The following is a 20,978-nucleotide window of genomic DNA, read 5'->3' as shown; positions in this document are numbered from 1 at the left end:
CTCCGCCCATCTGGCATACCCCTGGCTGTGCTCATTTGCAGGGTATACAATCGCTTGTAAATGTTGAATGGCATAGTAAAGCAATAAAGTGGACATTCATATAATGCATATCAATTATGAAATACCTCCGAATATCCAGCTGGACGCAACCCCATCGAAACTCGCAAGCAAAGACTTGAATCTATTTTGGGTAAATTTTTGGGCCCAACTTATTAAAGCCATTCACATATATTTCTTAGTAGAAATCGAACTATTCAAACCGATAATAACTCTTATGGAAGATGTTATTAGACGTAAGGAAGATCGGTTAAGCAATCGAGTTCTGGTATTTGGGGTTAGATACATAGATCTGGGTTCGGATATTTTATGATAAAGTGTTGGAAAGTTAAATGAAATAGTGTTGGCAAGTTATGTGATAAAGTGTTGAGAAATGATATGATATAGTGTTAGGAAGTTATGTGGTATAGTGCTGGGAAGTTATGTGATAAACTGTTAAAAAGTTATATAATATGATGTTGGAAAGTTATAAAAGTCAAAATTCAGATAACCGACTGCAAGATACCCTGCTCGCACTCTTAGAATAGCTGAAAACTGTCGAATGCTTCTTTGTATATTGAATTAGTGGCTCCTAAACTGTAAGACCAAAGTGAGTTTCAAACTGTAACGGCTCAATCTTTAGAGCATCTCAGCAAACTTGTCAAGTCTAGCTCTAAGAATATACATATATATTGGATTGTTCAATTTGAATCGAGAGCCCGACACACAACCAATATACTCTCTTAGTCACTTGGCGAACAGAGTATTAACAATCTAGGCAATAGCATGGCAGCCTATTTTGTTTTATGCCAGCTTTAAAATCGACTGCCATAAATAATTGCCTGCTCCCCTCCAAAAACTGTGCACACAATATGCTTGCTACAAATCGAGATGTATATACGATAGAGATATAAAATATTTAGTATCCCACCCCTCCACCCTCCACCCGTCCCTGTCGCTTCTCATCTATCATTGATTTGGCATGGCTAATGGCTCATCGCAAATTTCTGTGCAAATATGTTTATGATCTGGCTGTCATTAGTATATATATATATATATATCTACCATATGTAAACCCACATATATATATATATACTCTATAGTCTGGCATTTCACACTGAACAGCGCTCAAAATGATTTATGACAATATTTTCGTAACGTTCTTTTATAATTTTGATGATATAATTACGACAATTTATTAGCTTGGAGCTCGGCTCGTCTTTCTGTCTGTTGCTTCTGTTGGATTTATTCAATTCGTTTTTGTTGTCTTTTCGGGTTTACGTTTTTTTTTTGAGCTTAGCGTGCGATCTTCTCTATTTATACTTTCATAGAGCTTGCCGGCGAGCCGGTTCACACGTTTCAATTATATAATAAAAGGCATTAAATTGGGGTTATATATATATACAAATGGATATATATATATGTGTGTGTGTGTGTGTGTGTGTGTGTGTGTGTGTGTGTGTAGGAAATACTTGAATGTTCTCGCGTCGGCTTTGAAGTGCCATTTTCCGTAAACATATTCATTAAAAACTTGATGCATACCTGCAAAGAGAAGAATTCAACCAAATGTTCTTTAGATCGCATTATATTTTATATATATTTTATGTAGCTTATTTCAAGAAGTATATCTTTTATATAGTATATCTTTCTATATATTCAAAGGTGTAAGGTTTGGGTCTAAAAGTTTTCTTAAACAAAAGTTTCACTTCAGGCATTTGTTTCTTGATGGAAATGCAAGAAGTAAACCTTTTTTAATCCATATAAATAGTTATTAAATATGACTTTTCGACTTGTGAAAAAAGCTACCAATATAAAACGAGACGCGGATTTCGAAAAAATGCATTCATTCATGAAAAAGTTAAAGTTCGGCTCGATCCAGATTACATCAGTTTTAGTGCAAATCATTTTGAATTCACCTCACGGAATATGCGTGGAAAAGGGGTTAGTTCAAATAAAATAATGGGAAAATCAATACGCAAATGTCAAAGCCAGATCTCATTTATGCTCAAGTTTATAAAACACACTCGATTTTTACACTTGTCAAAAAAATCTATCAAAATAAAAAACAGACACCTTTCACGGATTTCAATAAAAATTTACCAACAAGCGGCAAACAATGAATGGGAAGAATTCGAGTTTGAATTGAGAGTAAGATACTTCAACAGATCCAATCCGATTTACATTAGTTTTAGTTCATTTTCCGTACACCCAAGTGTTAAACGTTACGCATTTTTGAAATTCACCCACACAAACGGAATATGCGTGGAAAAGGGTCAGTTTTAATCAAATAAAACAACAGGAAAATCAATGAGCAAAGTCTAAGCCATATCTCAAATATGCACACATATCTTTTATACACATCTTAGTAAGCATCTAGATACCCTTCTCTTTATACCCTTGCAGAGGGCATTCGCATTTTGTCGTCAACTGTGTAACGCATAGAAGGAAACATCTCCGAACGCTTAAAGTATATATTTTCGAGATCAGCATCAACAGTCGAGTTTATATAGCCCATGTCTGTCTGTCTATTGTCTTGAAACTTTGCTTGGGTCCGTCCTGCTGATGCAGGGAAAACATATGTCGGCCGGATCGGACAGCTATATTATATCCATAGATGGAATCGATCGAAAAGTAGGTTCTTGTACGGAAAGCTTTCTTGTCTATCAAGATATCTTGACCAAACTCAGAATTTATTAGTTTTACTATTCTCTCCACATATGTATATACTAGATCTTGTCAACATCGGACCACCATATCATATAGCTGCAATAGGAAGGATCGGTTGAAAATAAAGATATCTGGACCAGCCCTCGCATTCACGGCTTACACCTGAGCCAAGTCCCATCAATCTTTCACTTCTTTATTATATTGTTTTTAAATTAGTTTTTGTATTTTCATCAAACTCAGTCTCACGTATCACCAAAATTGCAAGGCAAATGTCTGCAAGGGTATTAAATCTTCGGCGTGCCGAAGTTATCCCTACTCTCTTGTTCTTCATAGTTTCGGTCTATTTCACAGTTCGAACTGCCGTCAATTTTGTTTCTGTCTCAACTCTTTATTTGCTTCTTTCAGATTTCGGTTCTTATAACATTTAAAGTTTAGCAACTAATCGCGCTCGATTTGATTTTCAAAGTGTTTTCTTTGGGCAACGCACTTTCACTCACAACCAAAAAAAAAACAAAAAAAAAACATAAATAAATAATAACACAAACAAATACAAATATAGTATAGTACAAGACGACAATGAATTATGATATGTCAACATACCGAAAAAAAAATAATAATAATAACAGACACAATAAAAAATAAATAGCAACAACAATTTTTGGGACGTGCACAAACTTTTTTTAAGCTGCTTCTTTTGCTTTTTCGAAATTTTTTTGCTGTTGTTATTTTTATCAACTTTTTGTTTGTTCGAATTTGCGGCAAAAGTTTCGCCGGGCCGCTCGACGGCGACTGACAAACTGAAATATGTGAAATTATTAAAATCCATTCAATGGCATCTAACTAGAAGCACACACACAGAGACACACACACACACAGAGAGAGAGAGAGAGACACACACACACATGGGTGGAAGAGGGACAGGTATATGGACTGAACGTTTTACTGTCAATTGAATGTGAAGTGTGTTTCACAGATCGCAAAAGTTGAAGGCAGGCCAGGGTTGAGGGTCGCGGGGTGCTCTGTGTGTGTGTGTGTGTGCAGGTTGAGAGGGGTGTGTGCGTGTGTGTGTGTGGCATTATCAGCGTGTTTATATTAAGTGTGACACTCGTTTATGGGTGTTTTGTTCGAGTGCAATGCATTAAATGCAAGCGATTATCTTTAGACCCAAAGCTAATCTCAGCCAAACGCTGCAGAGGTGCTTTGTGGCTGGAAGGGGGGAGGGGGATGGGGAGGGAGGGGGGGGGGGGTGCAGTCAGCGTATTGACATGCCTTAATCATGGTCCACATGCTCGACAGATTATAGATCGTTGGTCTGAGTCTCACATATGTATAACTGGAGCAGGGCACAAGCTATTCATCTGCACGCAAGGCACTTGCCAGGCTTGTGTTAGAGCTTGAAGCTTTAAGCGAGCTTTAAGCTGAGCAAAATAAACTTTAAGTTCTATTTACGTAAAGATTTGATTTAGGTTACATTAAGTGCAGCTTCAAAGGGCACCTTTCAATCTAAGCTTTAGCTTTTCCAAAGCTTCAAGCGAGCTTTTAAGCTAAGACCAAAGGACTTTAAGCTATATTTACTAAAAGATTTGATTTATAGTTGCTTTCAGTGCAGCTGTAGCTCGTCTCCAGCTTCATTCAATCTAAGCTTAATCTTTTTATCAAGCTTTAAGCGAACTTTAAACTGAGCACAAGGAACTTTAAGGTATATTTACTTAAAGATTTGATTAAGATTAGTGTGATTGCAGTTGTAGCTCGTCTCAAGCTTTAAAAACACTTATTTCAATTTAAGCCTGGTCTTTTTTTAAGCTTTAAGAGAGCTTCAAGCTGAGCAAAACGAAGTAGTTGGTTATATTTAGTTAAATATTGGATTTATGGTTACTTTTAGTATTGTTTTAGCTTGATTCAAGCTAAAAAACTACATGTCAAGCTGAGTTTAATCTTTATTCAATCTTTAAGCGAGCTTTAAAAGCTTTTTACCTTAAGATTTGGTTTGAATCTTGTTAATAGCTTAAAACAAGATTTTAAAAGAAACCTTAAAGCTACAAAGCTCATTAAAGCTAAAAAACCACGAATAGAACGCTTTGAAATATATCTTTGACAACTGTATTCCGTCAAGAGCTTTAAGCTAGTGTTAATGTAAAATATTTCAAGTTCATTTTGGTTCAACATCAACTTGAAAAGCTATAAAATAGAGCTAATGTAAAAGTCATTTGCAGAAATCTCGAAAGCTCGTTAAAAACTCATTAGCTTCAGCGTGTGATTTCCTTATTTGAGAGCGTAGCTAATTTTGCAATTAAACTCCAGTTGCGACAAATATTATTCAACTCAATTAGTTTCCTTTTCAGCTGGAGTCATATTTGCATAGCTTATAAGATATTTAAGAAAAAGACACGCTGTAAATTTGTTGTGGGGCAGCTACTTTTTATCGAGGGGGCCAAATACACAGAAAGTGAACTTTGTTTTTGCTCGCATTTCAAGTTTTTTGTCACTTGATGCGTTAAAATTCGCAACTAGTTTAAGCTGTGAGCCAGTGCCAAGCTCTGAGCCGGGTTCTTGGCTGCTCAGTTTTTCATTTGCCATTTATTTTCCATTCTTGAATAAGGAATTGTTCAAAAATCAATTAAATAATATTTGGGCTTTTAAAAAATCGCAATTTTTCGACATTTTTTTTCTCGCAAATTCAACGCAAATAATTGTTTACACGTTTTTTCCGCTTCTCGTAACATTTATTTAATTAATTTAGAGCGTTAAATTTACAAATTGCAAATGATATTCGCAACCTATAACAAGCAATTGACCCATTTGTGTTAATGTTAACACTGTTAGTTGCCGCGCAGGGGGGGGTGCCAATACGGCATTCTGGGGGGGGAGGGGGGCTGGGAGCGTGACATGTAATGCCAAGGGGGGTCGGAGAGGGGGAGGGAGGGGGGGGGGGTGCCACTTGAACGTGCATCGGACGACGCCTTTGATAAGAGCGCTGGAAATTCAATCAACGCGAATGCACTCGAAAAATATACATATATATTCACTATTGTGAGGCAAAGTGAATCGCCCACATGTAAATGACACTCACTTGCACACACACACACACACAGAGACACACACACGCGTAGACTTTACACTGGGAATGCATTGGACATCAACTGAAAGCGGAGGCGCAACAAATTGCACGCATCTCGTCGCACAATTGAGAGAGGGTTGGCATTTGTTACCCCTAGGGGTAACTGGGGGCACATGTATACCCATATATATATATAGACATATATATATACATATATATATATATATATATATGTATATTGCTTGTGCGTACAAATGGCACACTGCCTGTGGCTGCAGCTGAACAAAAACAAGACCGAAACCGAAACCGGAGATGCCACGCTTTATAAACTGTATTAAACCCATTTATAATACATATAGATATACTAAGAAAGCCCTTACCCCTGCTCTTCCTATATATATATAATTATATATAGTTCTGCAAAATATTTGCCATTTGTCATCGTTGCTGTTCGAGATATTGACACAGATTTCTTGGGAAACACCTCTTTGAACTCGATTTGAAGAAAAATAATTCACAATTTCAAATGAAATCATTTTAAACATTTTTTCCTTTTTAAACTAAATAAAGATCTTTCGGGAAATTAGAGATTGATTCACATGCAAACTAGAAAACTTTTGCGAAATTCTCTAGAAATTCGAAATTGATGCGTAATTTAAAATGAAAAATTTAAAAATAATCTGTCCTTTATTCAAACTATAAAGTTGAGAGCTTTCGACTTTTTTTTCGGAATTTAAAGATTGATTCACATTTTAAAAATGTTTTTACTTTTCAAACTTGAAATATTCAGGAAATATATTTTTGTTGGATCAATTTTAAGCTGATTGAAAAAATTGGGAAATATATTTAAGTTTTTTTAAGCCTTTTTTTTTTTTTTTTAGAAATTTTTTAAATCGATTTACAATTTAAATCAAAATCATTTCATTTTTTATTTCAAACTCGAAACTTGAGAACTTTTCGAAAATTGTAACATTTTCAGAAAATATTCGAAATGAATCACAATTTTAATTGAAATCATTTTGAAAGCGGTTTTTGCTTAGAACCTTCAAAAATCAAAGCTTTAGAAACTTTAGATAAAATTGAAATTATTTAAAACAGTTTTTGACTTCAAAAAAAAGAAGTATAGAATTCTCAAATTACCCAAAACTAACGATAGTGCAAATATTCACATACATTTGATCAATTGGGATACAAATTGGGAAACTCTTTTGGAACCGCAGCATTTCCCCTTTGCGAGGTATCACTGTGAGTTTCTTCTTCCTGCACTTTTTTGGTTCAGTCGAGAAATCAAATCTTATTGAAAATATTTGCCTAATGGCTTATATATGTATATATATATATTTATATGGATGTTTATGCGTTGACGTCCATCACATTATTTGGAAATGCAAAATTTGTTTTTCCGTGACGTCACAGAAATTCCATTGTTTATACGAGGCTCAACTTTGGCAACGACAATTGCAGCGCAGATGCCAAATACGTTGCGCAGCCCAAATTTGTCTGGGGCATTATGTTGTTGGCTTTGCGTAATTATATTTATCTATCGATCAGTCCGTCATTCTGTCAATCTGTCATTCTGTCAATCTGTCAATCGTCCATTGCGGACACTCGCCGCATGCAAATCGGAAGTTGAAGAGCTCTCAATTTGTTGGTGGTTGTCGTTGTCGTCTTTATACACAAATCGATCGGAACCGGCAAAGTAAAGGTACAAGTGAGCGTGCCTGACTGCAAGATACCCTGTAACTGGGCGGCGTTATCTAAGAAGTAAAATATTCAGGGTGTGTCTATACCATACGAGAGCCTGCATACAAAAGTTGACGATTCTAGCTATTAAAATCCTCGAGATATGGCTAAAGAAATGTAGCTTTAAAACTGATATTTATCGATATAAGCCCCATAATCTATATTATACCAGTTTCCCTGTCTCTAGCTATTAAATTCTTTGAGATCTGGCTAACTATAGGTTTGCCTCAATATCGATATTTATCGATAGTTCGATATTATACCCCATAATCTATAGCGTACCCAAATGTGATGTCTCTAGCTATGAAAGTCTTCGAGAAATGGCTACAAATGTTTGATTTGAAATCGATATTTATCGATAATTCGATACTGGTATGAAATAGATTTACGTATATGCATTTGAAATGTAAGTCCTCTAGCTCTTATAGTTTTCGATCTTGGCTAAACCGACTCAGTTTGACGGCCCAGATCAATAATATATGTAATTTGTTTCCTTCTGCCTGTTACATATATTTGCACACAACCGGAATACCCTATTATCCTCATTTTTGCACTGGGTTCGGGTTATAATGAATGCAAATCGATGCCTGACACTGGCTATCAATTCTGAAAATGTGCTCAGCTTAGCTATTATAAGAGCCAAGTCTAGTCGAGTGGAGAAGGGGGGGCCGTCGCATCCGGTCTGATTTGTTGCAGCAGGTTGAAAAGCTTGGCCTTGACTTTTCTGGCCGTACATGTGCAAAAATCAATGCCCACAACAATGGAAAAGGCTGCACGGCAGTACCAGGCAATAAACAGGGGGGCGTATACATAATACGAGGGTCGCTCAAAAGCTCAACAAAGCTCCAGTCAGATAACCTAGTTTGAAAGCACATGAAAGCTCTATGAACAAAAAAAAATTAATGAAACTTCTGTGTTTCGAGCGGGCTAAAAGCACATGAAAAGCTTACGTATGCTGAAAGCTAATCAAGCAACTAAAAGCTATCAAACCAATCACAAATTAAACGCAAGCTGCAAAATCACACGAAAGCTCCGTGCAGTAAGAGCACACAAAGCTCTAAAGGAAGAATAAGGACAAGTTTTTATAAAAGCTTTTGCATATGAAGATTTTAAACACTTAAAAAGCTCGGTAACGTACTTGAAAGCTCATTAAAGCCCCACAGATGCATTTGCAAGCTTTCAAAGCACATGAAAGCGTCAAAAACTTGAATTTTTGAGTAGCAGAGATGACATTTGAATGCATTTGAGTCCCACAACTGAGGGTCTATCCCCCCGAAAAGCTCAATTAAAGCTTCTTACCTGTTAGCCCGAAGAGCGCCGTCGCAGATATCCACAGCCTGGCCGAAATACTGTTTGTGGTCACCCAACGCATCATTGTTGAGCAGCAGGACAAAGGGCGTGGGCAGGAACTCATCGAGGAGATGACTGTGCGCCTGGGCCTTGCTCAACATGCTGATGGCCGTGGCTGAGGAGCACGAGGATGTGGTCGATGTGGACGATGTGGACGAGGCGTTCGATGAGCCCGGCGAGGGCGATTCTGTCGCTGTGGGCGTGGCTATCGATAGCTTGGACGCGTGCTTATTGGAGCCAAAGCTGCGGCGAATTGACTGCAGGCTCTGGCGCAGAAAGGACTCGCGTTTGATGTTGTCGCCGCGTCGCTTCGCCGGCTGCGGTTCGAGGCACAGCGTCTCGTTGGCCGTCTCGAAGTGCACCTTGGCTGGCAGCGACTGTGGGCGTGGCAGCTGGCCATTTGCCGCGGGCAACTGCTCGAGCAGCTCCACGAACTCGTGCGGACTGCGGCGCAGCAGCTGTGCCTCCTGCTCGCTGATGAGCTCCGAGGCCAGCTGCTCCTCCAGCGCCTTGCCACGTTTCGCCTTCGTCTTCGCTGGCTTTTGTTTGTTATTGGGCTTCTTCAGGCGCGCCTTTCTCGTGGGCTGTTCGCCGGCGACCAGCATCAGGGAGGCGATGTCCGGAAATGGCTTCAGATCGGGCGATCTCAGCAGCTCAACTTTGCCACCAGACGGATTGTTAATAATATTATTATTATTATGATGATTATTGTTGTTGTTGTTGTTATTATTATTATTAATATTGTTGTTGTTGTTGTTGTTGCTGCTTGGCTTCTCAATGAAGCTGTACGATTTGATGAGAAACAAATTGGATTTGTTCTTTTTGGCCTTTAGCTGCTGCAATGTGCTGTCCGCCTCCGTCGATGACTCGACGTTCCCATCGCCGTTGACCTCCTCGCTGATTGTGGCCATTGTTTGAGTTCCTTCTCTTTTGCTTATTATTTCACAATGTTCTCTCTCTCTCTCCCTCTCTCTCTCTCTCTCTCTCTCTCTCTCTCTTTTATTTACTTATTTTCTGCTTAGTTTATTGTTCTAGTTGGCAGCCTTTGCGTGTTTTCACTATCAACAACAACATCTTCTCGATCAGCTCTCTCGCTTCTTTGGCTCTGGCTGTAGAAAGAAGGGCAGAGCCAAAGTTATTTTTATGCCGTCGCGTTGACATTGCCCGAGTGTGCCGGAGCGGAGCAGAGTGCGAGCAGTTCAGGCAACGGGAGGTCGATCAACTATCCCACACACACACACTCACACACACACACACACACACACATGTGATATTGAATGGCTGCATTTGTATTGGTGAGCTTTCGAAAGCTCGCCTGCAGCAGGCGTGCAAATAGCAGCTGCTGCTTCATGCGTGAGACTCGTCTGTGTGAGTCTCTTGTGGCAAAGCGGGTTTGAGCCGCATCGGTTATGATCGGTTATGACCGGTTATGACCGGTTATGACTCATGAACCGCAATTGACATATCTTTTAAACTACAAATCGGCCCTTTGTTAACTCAAACTTAAATCACATTAACCTGAACTGTAAAGTCAAAAACAAAAAACAATTCTTTTAAATATCGAAACGCTTACGATGTTCTTAGCTGGATACCTATAAGTCTCTTGTTTCGATATAGAAAATATATTCGTCTATGGCTGGCTACTCTCTCGATTTTTAAGATATCGTAATTATACTTGAGTCTTTTACCTACAAGCACCAAAAAGTCAAAAATTCTCCATTAAAATCGGAATCAATACAAATTCTGATATTAGAGTAAATATATGATATGTTTCTTAATTGTTTTCTTTATTTAAGTATAGCATTTTAAAAAAAAAACTACATTATATTCAATAATTTTTTGTTTTTCGAAAATTTAGGCTATTCGAAATTCGAATTTTAATTGGAGTCAGCTCTGAAAGTGCTTGATCCATTGCATTTAATTATAACAATCATATATCATATATGTAGCTCCAATTGGAGCAGTCTTTGAAATTGTAAATTTTCAATTATTAACAGTTTTGGGTGCTTTTCTTTATATCTCGACTAAGCAATCTAGACCCTAACAAATGTTTAGATATTATGGTGCATAATCTGTCTGTCAGGGTATTTAATCTTCAACACTTAAAAAAAAAAAAAAAATCATATTTCACGCTGAATTCACAGTTTTGGCCAATTGTCTGTCATCTGTACATGTTTACAGTTAAAAGCCATAAAGCTTACAGTTCTAATGTGGGACCCGACATTATCATAGATCTCTTAATTAAGAACGAAATTAATTTAACAGTATCTGCTAATTTTTATATAGTTAGCAGCTCTGTTAAAAGTTATTTATATGCCTGAAATATCGTTAACAAAGAGCTCGCCCGAGTGCCAACTGATAATTATTCGAACTTCAATCATGATTATCATAGATTTAGATAATAAATATATATATGTATATATATAGTACAATAAACAAGGCTTTCTTTTGCGTAATCGTACTGCAGATGCGCGCTCTCTTTCTAGCATCAGCTGTTTGCCTATGCATGTGTATGTGTGTGTGTGTGTCTGTTTGTTTGTGTGCGGGTATTTGCTAGTGAAGTTCTTTTGCCCCTGTCAAACAATAGATGGCGCCACGCAGCAGCCGCCCGGCATTTGACAACACTCTTCTCTCTCCCTCACACACAGGCACGCACACGCTCTCACTACGCGCCGTACGTGTTGTTGTTTTGGTCTGGCCAGCAGCTATTTGCTGTGCGCGTGTATTTGCTTTTACCGCTAGTTGTGGTTGTCGTTGTTGTTGTTGTTGTTGTTGTTGCTGCTGCTGCTGTGGAGTACAATTCTTTTCTTATTTAATTTGAATTTGTTCTTTGCTTTTTTGTTTTTTTGCATTTATTTTTGGCCACGACACACAGCCAACAATTTCCGTCACTTTTTGCTTTATGATGTCACTTGGCCGTACTCCCGGCTACGTAAATGTCTACGGCTCCGTTTCCCGCTAGCCGTTGTTTTGCGAAAAATGTTTGATCGAGGTTGTTAGTTGTTAGTTTGTTTTGCGCGTCTTTCGCTTTGTTGTTGTTAACGCCAAACTAATTCGCCGCAATTTATAAACATTTACACTAAAATGGACTTTTTATTTGTTGATAAACTTTATTGTTGTCGTGTATGCGCGCGATAGCTGCTAACGGCAAACAAAAAACAAACCGAGCACACGAAAAAAAATTTATATATGTACATATATAAAAAACAAAAAAAAAAAACTGTTTATGTATTTGAAAAGAATAAAAACACAAAATGTGGAAAAGCGGCCACCGCTGCTGCTTGAAAAGCGCTCTCTCGCTCGCTCTCTCCCGCTCACTGGCTGCCCGTCCGCTTTGTCGTTCGCTTTCGCACTGAATTTGAAATTGAAGCGCCGTTGCGGCCAGACCCACCGTCCAGCCAGGCAGCCAGCTGAAGCAGCAGCAGCAGCAGCAGAGGCAGCAGCAGCAGCGGCAGCAACAACAGCGGCTGCGGCAGCCCTACATCAACAATATCTGAGACGACGCGGCGAACAGGCAACCACATACGACGGCGAATCGTGGCCACATGCATGCATACGATTATGTCTGTGTGTGTGTGTGTGTGTGTGTGTGTGTGTTTGTGTATTTAACTTCTTCGGCGCGCTTATCATGCTGCGTTGCGTTGGCGTCAACGTCGACGTAGTCGTCGGCGTTGCTTTTCTGCTATTGTTGTTAAGAAACTTAACAATGAAAAGAGAAAAGAAGACCCGGCCGCAGAGGCAGACTAAAGTTCTGTTCTCGCTCGCGCTCTCTCGCTCTCTTTTTCCGTCTCGCTCTGCCTGCCAGACAGGTGTTTGGTTTATCTAAGGAAGCAGCAGCTGATGCCAACAGATCTGCAGCTGAGATTTAACTATTAACTATTAACCGTTAAGCGCATGTTGCTGTGCCCACCTTTCGCTCAGCGAATTGGTTTTTTCTTGCCAAATTTTCTGTTATTTTTCGTGTTATTTTTTTTTTTAGCTGACCCCAAAACCGTTGACCAACAGACAACACACAACACTTTTTTGTTTCCCTTTGGCTCCACATGATGATTTGTCAGTTTTGCTTTTGCCATTGTGCAAAAATAATTAAGGCGAAAAATAATAATTATACAGCATTAAAATATACAGACGAACGACTAAGACTAAAGAGAAATACAACAACCCGTTCGCGCCCTCACCTGACCAACAATGCGCTATCTTACACGGAATAAATGGCGTGGTCGGGGTGGGGGCTGCCCCTGCCCCTGCACGCCCGCTAGCCGCACCCACCAGCCAATGTTCTCTAGTCTTAATTGAACTTTTACCGTATTATTTTCGATAAAAATCCAAAGATAAGTGGGCGAGCGTTTATCGATATGGCAACACTGTTGTTAAGTGCTGCACTAAACTGAATTCGCCGCGGCGCCCCCCTCACCACATCCCACCACACACACACAGCTGTCAAGTTCGGCGCGTTGTAAACCCAGGCGCTAGTCATGGTCACCCCACAGATGAGCTATGCAAAACCGCATCCGACAAAAACAACAACAACAACAACAACGACAACAAGTCGCAACCTTCACTTTGTCTAACTCTTGATCTGCTGGGGCCTCTGTATATACCCTGTACCCCTTAGAGTTAGATACAGATGAGTATGATAAGGTTGTGCTTATTCATGCAGAAGAAAAGGCAGGGTATCCACGGCTACAAAGCTTATAATTTCGTATGCTATGTGGGTAGAGCCAAGTTCAAGCTTTCAATATCGGAATCGATAACAATTGGTTTGAAACCCAGAACCTTGAACCCTCTTGACATATAGCTTTCGCAGATCAAGTATATTTGGAACTGCTTGTTCTAGTTCCGATAAATATCGATATTAGGCCCATCTTTTGAGTAGATATTAGGGACTATAAGAGTTAGGAGTACCATGATTTAATATGCTGATTATCGAATACCATATTTAAGATTCAATTTAAAATTCTGATTTTAGAATCGATAATATATCGATTTCCAGCCGCCCCGTTTTGGAAAGGTCTGCGAAAGTCAGAGACCAAACAGTTTGAAATGCAGATCATCATATATCTTACCTAGATGGGATATGTATATCAGATTTGGAACTGCTTCTCTCTTTGCCAAATCGATAAAAATCGATTTCTAAACTTTCTTTCTAAATGATTTTTGGTTAACATAGAATATAGAAATCTGAAATTTGGTAGACAGATTATTATTTACCATAGAAAATTGGCAAATATGCTTCAGAAATATTGTAAATCTGCCAAATCGATAAATATCGATTTACTGAGACGCTTTCTTGAGTTAATCTATAAGATCTGAATATCTCACTTATGTTAGATTTTTACAAGTGCATAGATCAAGTCTATTGCAGTTTTCCCAAATCGATAAATATCGATAACAAGTCGAAATGTATCAAAGCGCTGTGTTTTAGTGCACTTCAGGCCTGTTTACAGGGTATCTTAGGGGGCAGCACTCACGACTAGCGCACGCTTAACTTGTTTGGCTTTTTTGTGGGGCGTCACTTTCATGGGGCGTTTTGTTTGTTTAATAGTCCCATTAAAAGATATGATGTTGTTGTCTCTGTGAGCAGGTTCCCGCGCTGGGATCGGATCAAAGATGGGCAAGAGCGAAATAAAAGCTCAAAGTGAAAACGAGTTCGTCAATGAAAATGTTGCAATTGGCAACTTTTCCGGGCGAACGCAAATCTATTAAACAATAAAACGTCACGTTGATAGCAAAGTTGCGTAAGGCACGAGGGTAAAAAAAAAAAAAAACAGAACAAAAAAACACAGAAATCAAAATTAATCTTTGCACCCTCCAAAAGCCATATGACTAATGGCTTCCAGGTGTTCGACATTTCGGCAGATATGACAGCAAAATATGCTGTACACCTGGCCAATGAACTAAGTAAATTATGATACGAACATGTATACTATAAGAGCCCTATCTATCGATATTACTGCGCCCTCAACAGGTGGCCCATTCGTAATATCTAAATGGAACCCGGAAAAGCACCTCACGGGCTTCCCATGACTAACAACTGTCTCTCCTATCTATGCTAGTCCATATTCCCACAATTGATCGCGCCCAGCGATCTATCTAGCACATATTCCTCATTAACTTTCTTCTTTCCATATTCGAACAATAATATTGTCTGTATTTAATGGAACACAAGTTAAGATTCCATCCATTCGCAACTTTGCAACACTGTTGCCATCAAAGATGGATCAGCAGTGTTGCAAAGTTGCAAATATATATTGAATTTAAGTTCGAATCTTTGTAAACTTGATTTTCTTTGGTAGAAATAATTAAAGTTCCCGATTTCGTTCATCTTTCGGCAATGCAGATCGACACCGATTGAATATATATATAATGTCTAAATTAATCTCGATTACGATTCCTGATTAGCGGAACGATCGCAACATTTAGATAGACGTGCATCGCTTGAAGACCACCCAAATTCTAAAAAACAAATTCATTTTAATGCGCAGCCAAAAATATTTTGACACAATTCGCCAAAATTGATGACCATAGACACCCCGAACTACAAACAAAGATGCAAGGCATATATACTTATTTCTATATACTTAGTATAAGGCATCGGGCAGAAGTGAAAAACCATTTCGCAGCTTCCATGCGAAGAGATGCGATCGTGCTATCAGTCACGACTATGCGAATGGAGGACCGAGAGGCGATGACAAAAGAGTTTTAATCAAAACATCTCGCTCTTTGGCTCTGGAATTGACGTAGTCGGATCGGTGCGACTTGACGGTATATAGTATATCGATATGGTTGGTCTAATAAATCAGAGCACGACACTTATTCAAACAATACGCCCGATAATGCCGCGACACACACGCGCTCGTCTGATTATCAACAACTAGTTCCTACCGCTCCGCAGTTCTACATCTCTCCCTCCCTCCCTTCCTCTCTCTCTCTCTCTCTCACTCTCTCTATATATAATCTGTTATCCCATGTGTGTGTTTAAAAGGGGCGATAGGTCGTTCAACTTGATGCTACGCTCTAGCCCATTTTTGGATCGCCCATATCTGATTATATAGCATCAGCTGCTGAAATCGCTTCCGAGGAGCTCAGAAATTAAGCCAAAGATCACGCTTATTGCTTTCCGAAAATATACGACCAAAAATTCCATTCGTATTATGAATCTTTGCAATATTTTTGTTTACATTTTATAGTTAGCAGCGAGATGCTTAAAAATAGAACTCAAGGAAGCTTCAAATTTAGTTCACGAAATGGACTTTCACATTGAAATCCACATCTGGGATCTTCCGCTCCATTTCTTTATCGTATCATTGGGAATTGTTTTGTATACAGATGGAAGATTTGATGTCAAAGGTCGCTTAGTTATATTCCATTACCTATCTATAGGTTATATTTAATGCTGTCAATCGGAACAGCTGCACATAGATCGGGTACTTAAAGCTCATAAATTGGCCTTTGTTCGGTTTGTTTGGATTGTCATATTGAATATGGACTCACCTGGAATGCTTCCGTTTCGCATTGTCGCTTAGCGAACCAGTTGTGGCAAGTTGTGTTAATCTATAAAACAGAGAAGCAGATGACACTTTACAAACATTTGTCAATCAAAATCAATAGATGAAATCAATTATCTACCATATATGTATATGAGCCCAATTGAGGCTACCTTTGTTAGACACATCTAATTATATGCCACAAAGCCACATACCAAATTTCAGCTAAAAATCCCTTGTACTTTCCGAGTTACGATAGTTGGTATACATAAATATATGGTAAAAATGTTGCTCTGTTCAGACTTGGCTGATGCAGCTCTGAGCCTTGGTAATTAACGGTATACTGTGTGTGTTTACACGCGCTGTTTAAAAGTCACACCAACCATCGGACGCGTGTCTATTTGGAAACCTTGACACAGACTCAGACATAAGCCAAAGGTTATGCTTTCCACTTCCATAACTCACAGTTACACAATCAAAAGGAAGCCCCGAAATGCGTGTGTGTGTGTGTGTGTGTGGGTCTCTTCCTCTCTATAGCTCTCTCTCTCTCTCTGGGGCTGCAGCAGCAGCATGAAAGAAATGAACAAAACAAACACAGCGAAAAGTGAGAGCAAACATTTTTGTTTGAGCGAATTCAGCGAGCACCCAACCCACTCGACGCATAGGCCTGTGCTGCCGTTTTGCCGCAAAAGCCGACTTGCACACATACACACACACGCTTCGCCGCTCTATATACACACACACACGCATACACAACAATTGCTGCTAGGGGGCGTGCTCACCTTGATTTTGCGTTCGCACAAAGATTTTTGCCAAATTTTCGCAAGAGTTTTACATGCTTTTGCGTATGGTAAAAGTTTTCCCAACACTTTTTGCACTTTTTGTGAATTGTTGTTGTTGATTATTGTGCGTGCGCCTTAACTGTGGCTCTCGCTGCTGGCGGCGAATTGCGAATTTCCTGTTTTAATTGCCTAAACTGCTGCACAAAACGATATAGTACTTTGCTGTTGTTATTTGTTTTTTGGTGAATATTTGTATTTTTATTGACGCTGCGAATGTTGGCAAATACCGGAGAAGTTCCGTTGACGACACGACGCGCTGTGCACTCAATTAATATGGCAACTGAGGCCGTTGCTGCTGCTGCTGCTGCTGCTGTCGGTGGCTCTGTTCTTCTGTCTCTGCGGCATTCGCAGCAGCAGTACCGTTAGCCTGCAGCGACGTCGCAACGCCGCAGCTGTGTGTCGCTGGGTGGTGGTGGGTTTGTGCGGGCGCAGCGGTGAGCTTGCAAGCCACCACCAAATGTAGGCGCGCACACAGTGGAGCATATTCGCAATTTTGTGCCTGGCCCAAAAGATGCGAGAGCGCGGCGAATTGCATGCGTGTGTGTGTGCGTGTCCTGTAAGCTGCACATTGAGTTAAAAATCGCGGCATTAGCAATCGGTGCAACGCTTAAAGCGCTGCCTATGCGAACCCAAAAGATTTATCAAAGAGTGGCACACAAATCACCCCATTGCTGTCAAGAGCAGCAGCAGGCAGATGAGAGCAGACTAAGAGAGAGACAGATAGAGAGCGAGAGCGTATGCAAATATTACTTGTCAATACACACACACAGACTCACGTGTATACATATAAATACATATGTAATGGCAAGGTATGGCGAGTTCTGCACAGATGCTGATTCTTTGCCCGGCATTTGTCGCACTCGCACTGCCACGTGAGAGCACTGGGGATTTTTTTTTGCTTGACGCAATCTGCGCATGCACATACACACAAACTCACATGCATGGGGCACATGACATTTTATGCTTGTATGCGCACCAAAAAAAAAAAGTATGTAGGGAGCAGTGCTGCCCATTCCGTTTTTTTCCGGACAAAACTGGCTATTCTTAAAATAGCGGGTTTTAGTTAGCTTCTTAGTTTTAAAACATCAACATATTATACAACATTTTAAATGAATTGTAAATGATAAAAATTATCTGAACAGCAAAATCAATTATCAGCAGAAGTTATTACTAAATCTATGTTTTTTGCACTGACTTTTCACTATATATAGCCTTTTTGACTGTTCAAAAGCTGACAGCACTGGCCAGGAGGCCTCCTGCATGTCGAGTGTTATCAAAGTGACGTAGTACACCCCACGAATCATATGAACATATGTATGTATGTACATATATACTAGCCATATGTTAAAATGTTGAGCTTATTAAATACCTCGTAGTTGCTTTTAATTGTAATCGAGGCGAGTAAATATTTGACGCGTGACGTCAGTGCACATAGAACTATAATCTGTCACTATTCATTCAATTAGATTTATTTTCGTGTCCCGTGAGTGGCGTGACGCGCAAGATCATTGTGGGGGCCCATCTCTCGCCGCACGAAAGCAGAATCCGTAACAAAAGCCAAGGAACAAGCGAAAGGTCAAGCTCATTAGCTGGCGCTGATGTAAGTCGCGCAGCGCCACCTAGCGGCTGCCAGGCACAACCAATCGTTGAGCTCTCTTTCTCTGTGTGTGTGTGTGTGTGTGTGTGTGCATTTGTTTATTGAGCTAACGAAAACAAAACGCAAAGCTAATGCAATAAATTAATTGGCAACGAGGGGCAGCCGTCACGCCAAAAAATGTGCCCAGCTGATAGATAAACAAACGAAATATATGTACATTATTTGTAAATGTTATACAAATAGCATTCCAAATGCGCAACAGCCACACAAAATAACAATGAAAATTACATGAAAATCATATGGTGCGGTGACCTTGCAAAGAAGCGAAGAGCGCCAATTGGAGCGCAGCGCAAGAAATGGCTCAATTTTTCGCCGCGATCTGCACAGCTCGCCGCGCACAAACATTGTGGCTGTGAGCTCTGCTCAACTGTTTTTCACTCACCGCTCCTCGCTGGCGCTGAAGCCCACCGATGCAGTTGTCACTTTGAGCGTCTGTCGCAGCAGCGAGCCCAAAACGCTGCGCGTCGCCGCGGACTTTTTAATGTTGCTGCTGCCGCTGCTGCTGCTGTGGGTCCGGCTGGGATCCGTGTTGCAGCGCGGGCGAAAGATCTCGTTCAGCTGCGTGTGGCGTGGCGGACGCTTGCGCAGCGGCTGCGGCGAGGCCAATGGCGATGGATCTGGCGTGTCCTGTGTGGGCGTCAACGAATTCGCCCGGCCGCGGCGGAACGGCGAAGCCGAGCGACTGGTCATTCGCGGCGTAGCGCTGCCGCTACCGCTGCCGCTGCTGCTGCTGCCGGCGCCACTGTTGTGGGCGGGCGGAGTAAGGTAGTTCATTTTATTGATAAAACGCTGCGTTCAGTTTAGTTTAGTTTTTATTTATTTTTTTTTTTTGCGTAAGCACGAATCGCACGCTTGGCTATAACCACGGCTACTCAGCGAATGTTGGCCACAGCGGCAACTGTTTAGATTCCTCCTCGAGCCAGGGCCTCGCGAATGTTGCATGCCAAAATGCGCAAGGTGAAACAAATAGCGGAAAGAAACAACGACAACAAATAACTAAATCAGCTGCCACCGCCCCCTTTCACCGCTCACATTATCGAATTGACGAACAATTGGCAAGCGAAATGGCCATAAAAAACGGATGGCAACAAACTCAAGACAAGACTCAAAGGCAATCGACAATAGCGCCGACAGCGATGTCAACGGCGACGGCGACGCCGACGCCAATGACAGACAATCAACAGCTTTGACATAACCGTTATTCAGGAGCATGAGGTACAGTTTGCAAGCCAGCATTATGTTAGGTTTAAACAAATTAAAAGTAAGTAAAAGAGTTCTAGGTTAGGATTAAACATTTCAAAATCAGACAATATTTATTTAATTTTTTTGATGTTAATCGATAGTACTGATTCTCACGAGTATATAGTGGTATAAAATTACGAAATCTGACATTATTTGGCCGAGATATGCAAAAAAAATCATAAAAAAAAGGTTGACATTACAAACGAATCGATTTTTGGTCAACAACTTTTTTTAACCCATCGATTTTAAATTTGTTTGGATGCAAATTGATAGTAGGGATCCCTACTAATTCAAAAAGGTATAATATTTCAAAATCAGACAATATTTACCCGAGATATTCAATAAGAATCATCAAAAAAGTTTTGATTTTCGAACCGTTGACTTTACAAACGAATCGATTTTGGTCAATAACTTTTTTAACCCATCGATTTTTAATTTGTTTAAATGCAAATTGATAGTAGGGATTCCTACCAATTTAAAAAGGTATAATATTTCAAAATCAGACCAAATTTACCCGAGATATTCAATAAGAATCATCAAAAAAGTTTTGATTTTAGAACCGACCCCGATTTTGAGAAAAAACGTTATGTAACCCCTTGTCATTTTGTTGATTTTGTTGTAGTGCTTATCCTTACGAGTCCAAAATGGTATAAAATTCCCAAAACGGACAGTATTTGGCCGAGATATACCAAAAAATCATCAAAAAATTTTGACTTCACCAACGAATCGGTTTTTGGTCAACCAATTTTTTTAACCCATCGATTTTTAAAATGTTTCAATGCAGATTGATAGTAGGCATCCCTACAAATTCAAAAAGGTATAACATTTCAAAATCTGACAGTATTTACCCGAGATATTCAATAAAAATCATCAAAAAAGTTTTGATTTTCGAACCG

At 39.8% G+C, this 20,978-nt stretch overlaps 1 protein-coding gene across 5 annotated transcripts in view; it reads right to left on the bottom strand.

The window, feature by feature from the left end:
* The window catches only part of LOC135428665 (GRAM domain-containing protein 2B-like), a 44,329-nt gene extending 24,700 nt beyond the window's left edge, over window positions 1-19,629 (bottom strand). Inside the window, exons 1-3 of one of the 5 annotated variants that reach the window (XM_064682745.1) lie at window positions 17,124-17,255; window positions 16,349-16,408; window positions 1,509-1,578 (exon numbers count right to left, since the gene is read on the bottom strand). In XM_064682745.1, the coding sequence (XP_064538815.1) occupies window positions 1,509-1,578; window positions 16,349-16,370 (92 nt within the window). In that variant the 5' untranslated portion in view covers window positions 16,371-16,408; window positions 17,124-17,255. Of the gene's footprint in view, window positions 1-1,508; window positions 1,579-3,378; window positions 3,480-8,803; window positions 9,959-16,348; window positions 16,409-17,123; window positions 17,256-19,222 lie in introns of those variants that run through there. The other 4 variants (XM_064682742.1, XM_064682740.1, XM_064682741.1 and 1 more) reach the window with 4 other exon arrangements.
* Window positions 19,630-20,978: the final 1,349 nt, after the last annotated feature.

Source organism: Drosophila montana, unplaced genomic scaffold, assembly GCF_035044405.1.
Source record: "Drosophila montana isolate Dmon_TW-CO22-7 unplaced genomic scaffold, ASM3504440v1 contig_2496_1, whole genome shotgun sequence".
Lineage (NCBI taxonomy): Eukaryota > Metazoa > Arthropoda > Insecta > Diptera > Drosophilidae > Drosophila > Drosophila montana.
The sequence above is the reverse complement of the archived record's forward strand: the minus strand, read 5'-3'. Positions and strand labels throughout refer to the sequence as shown.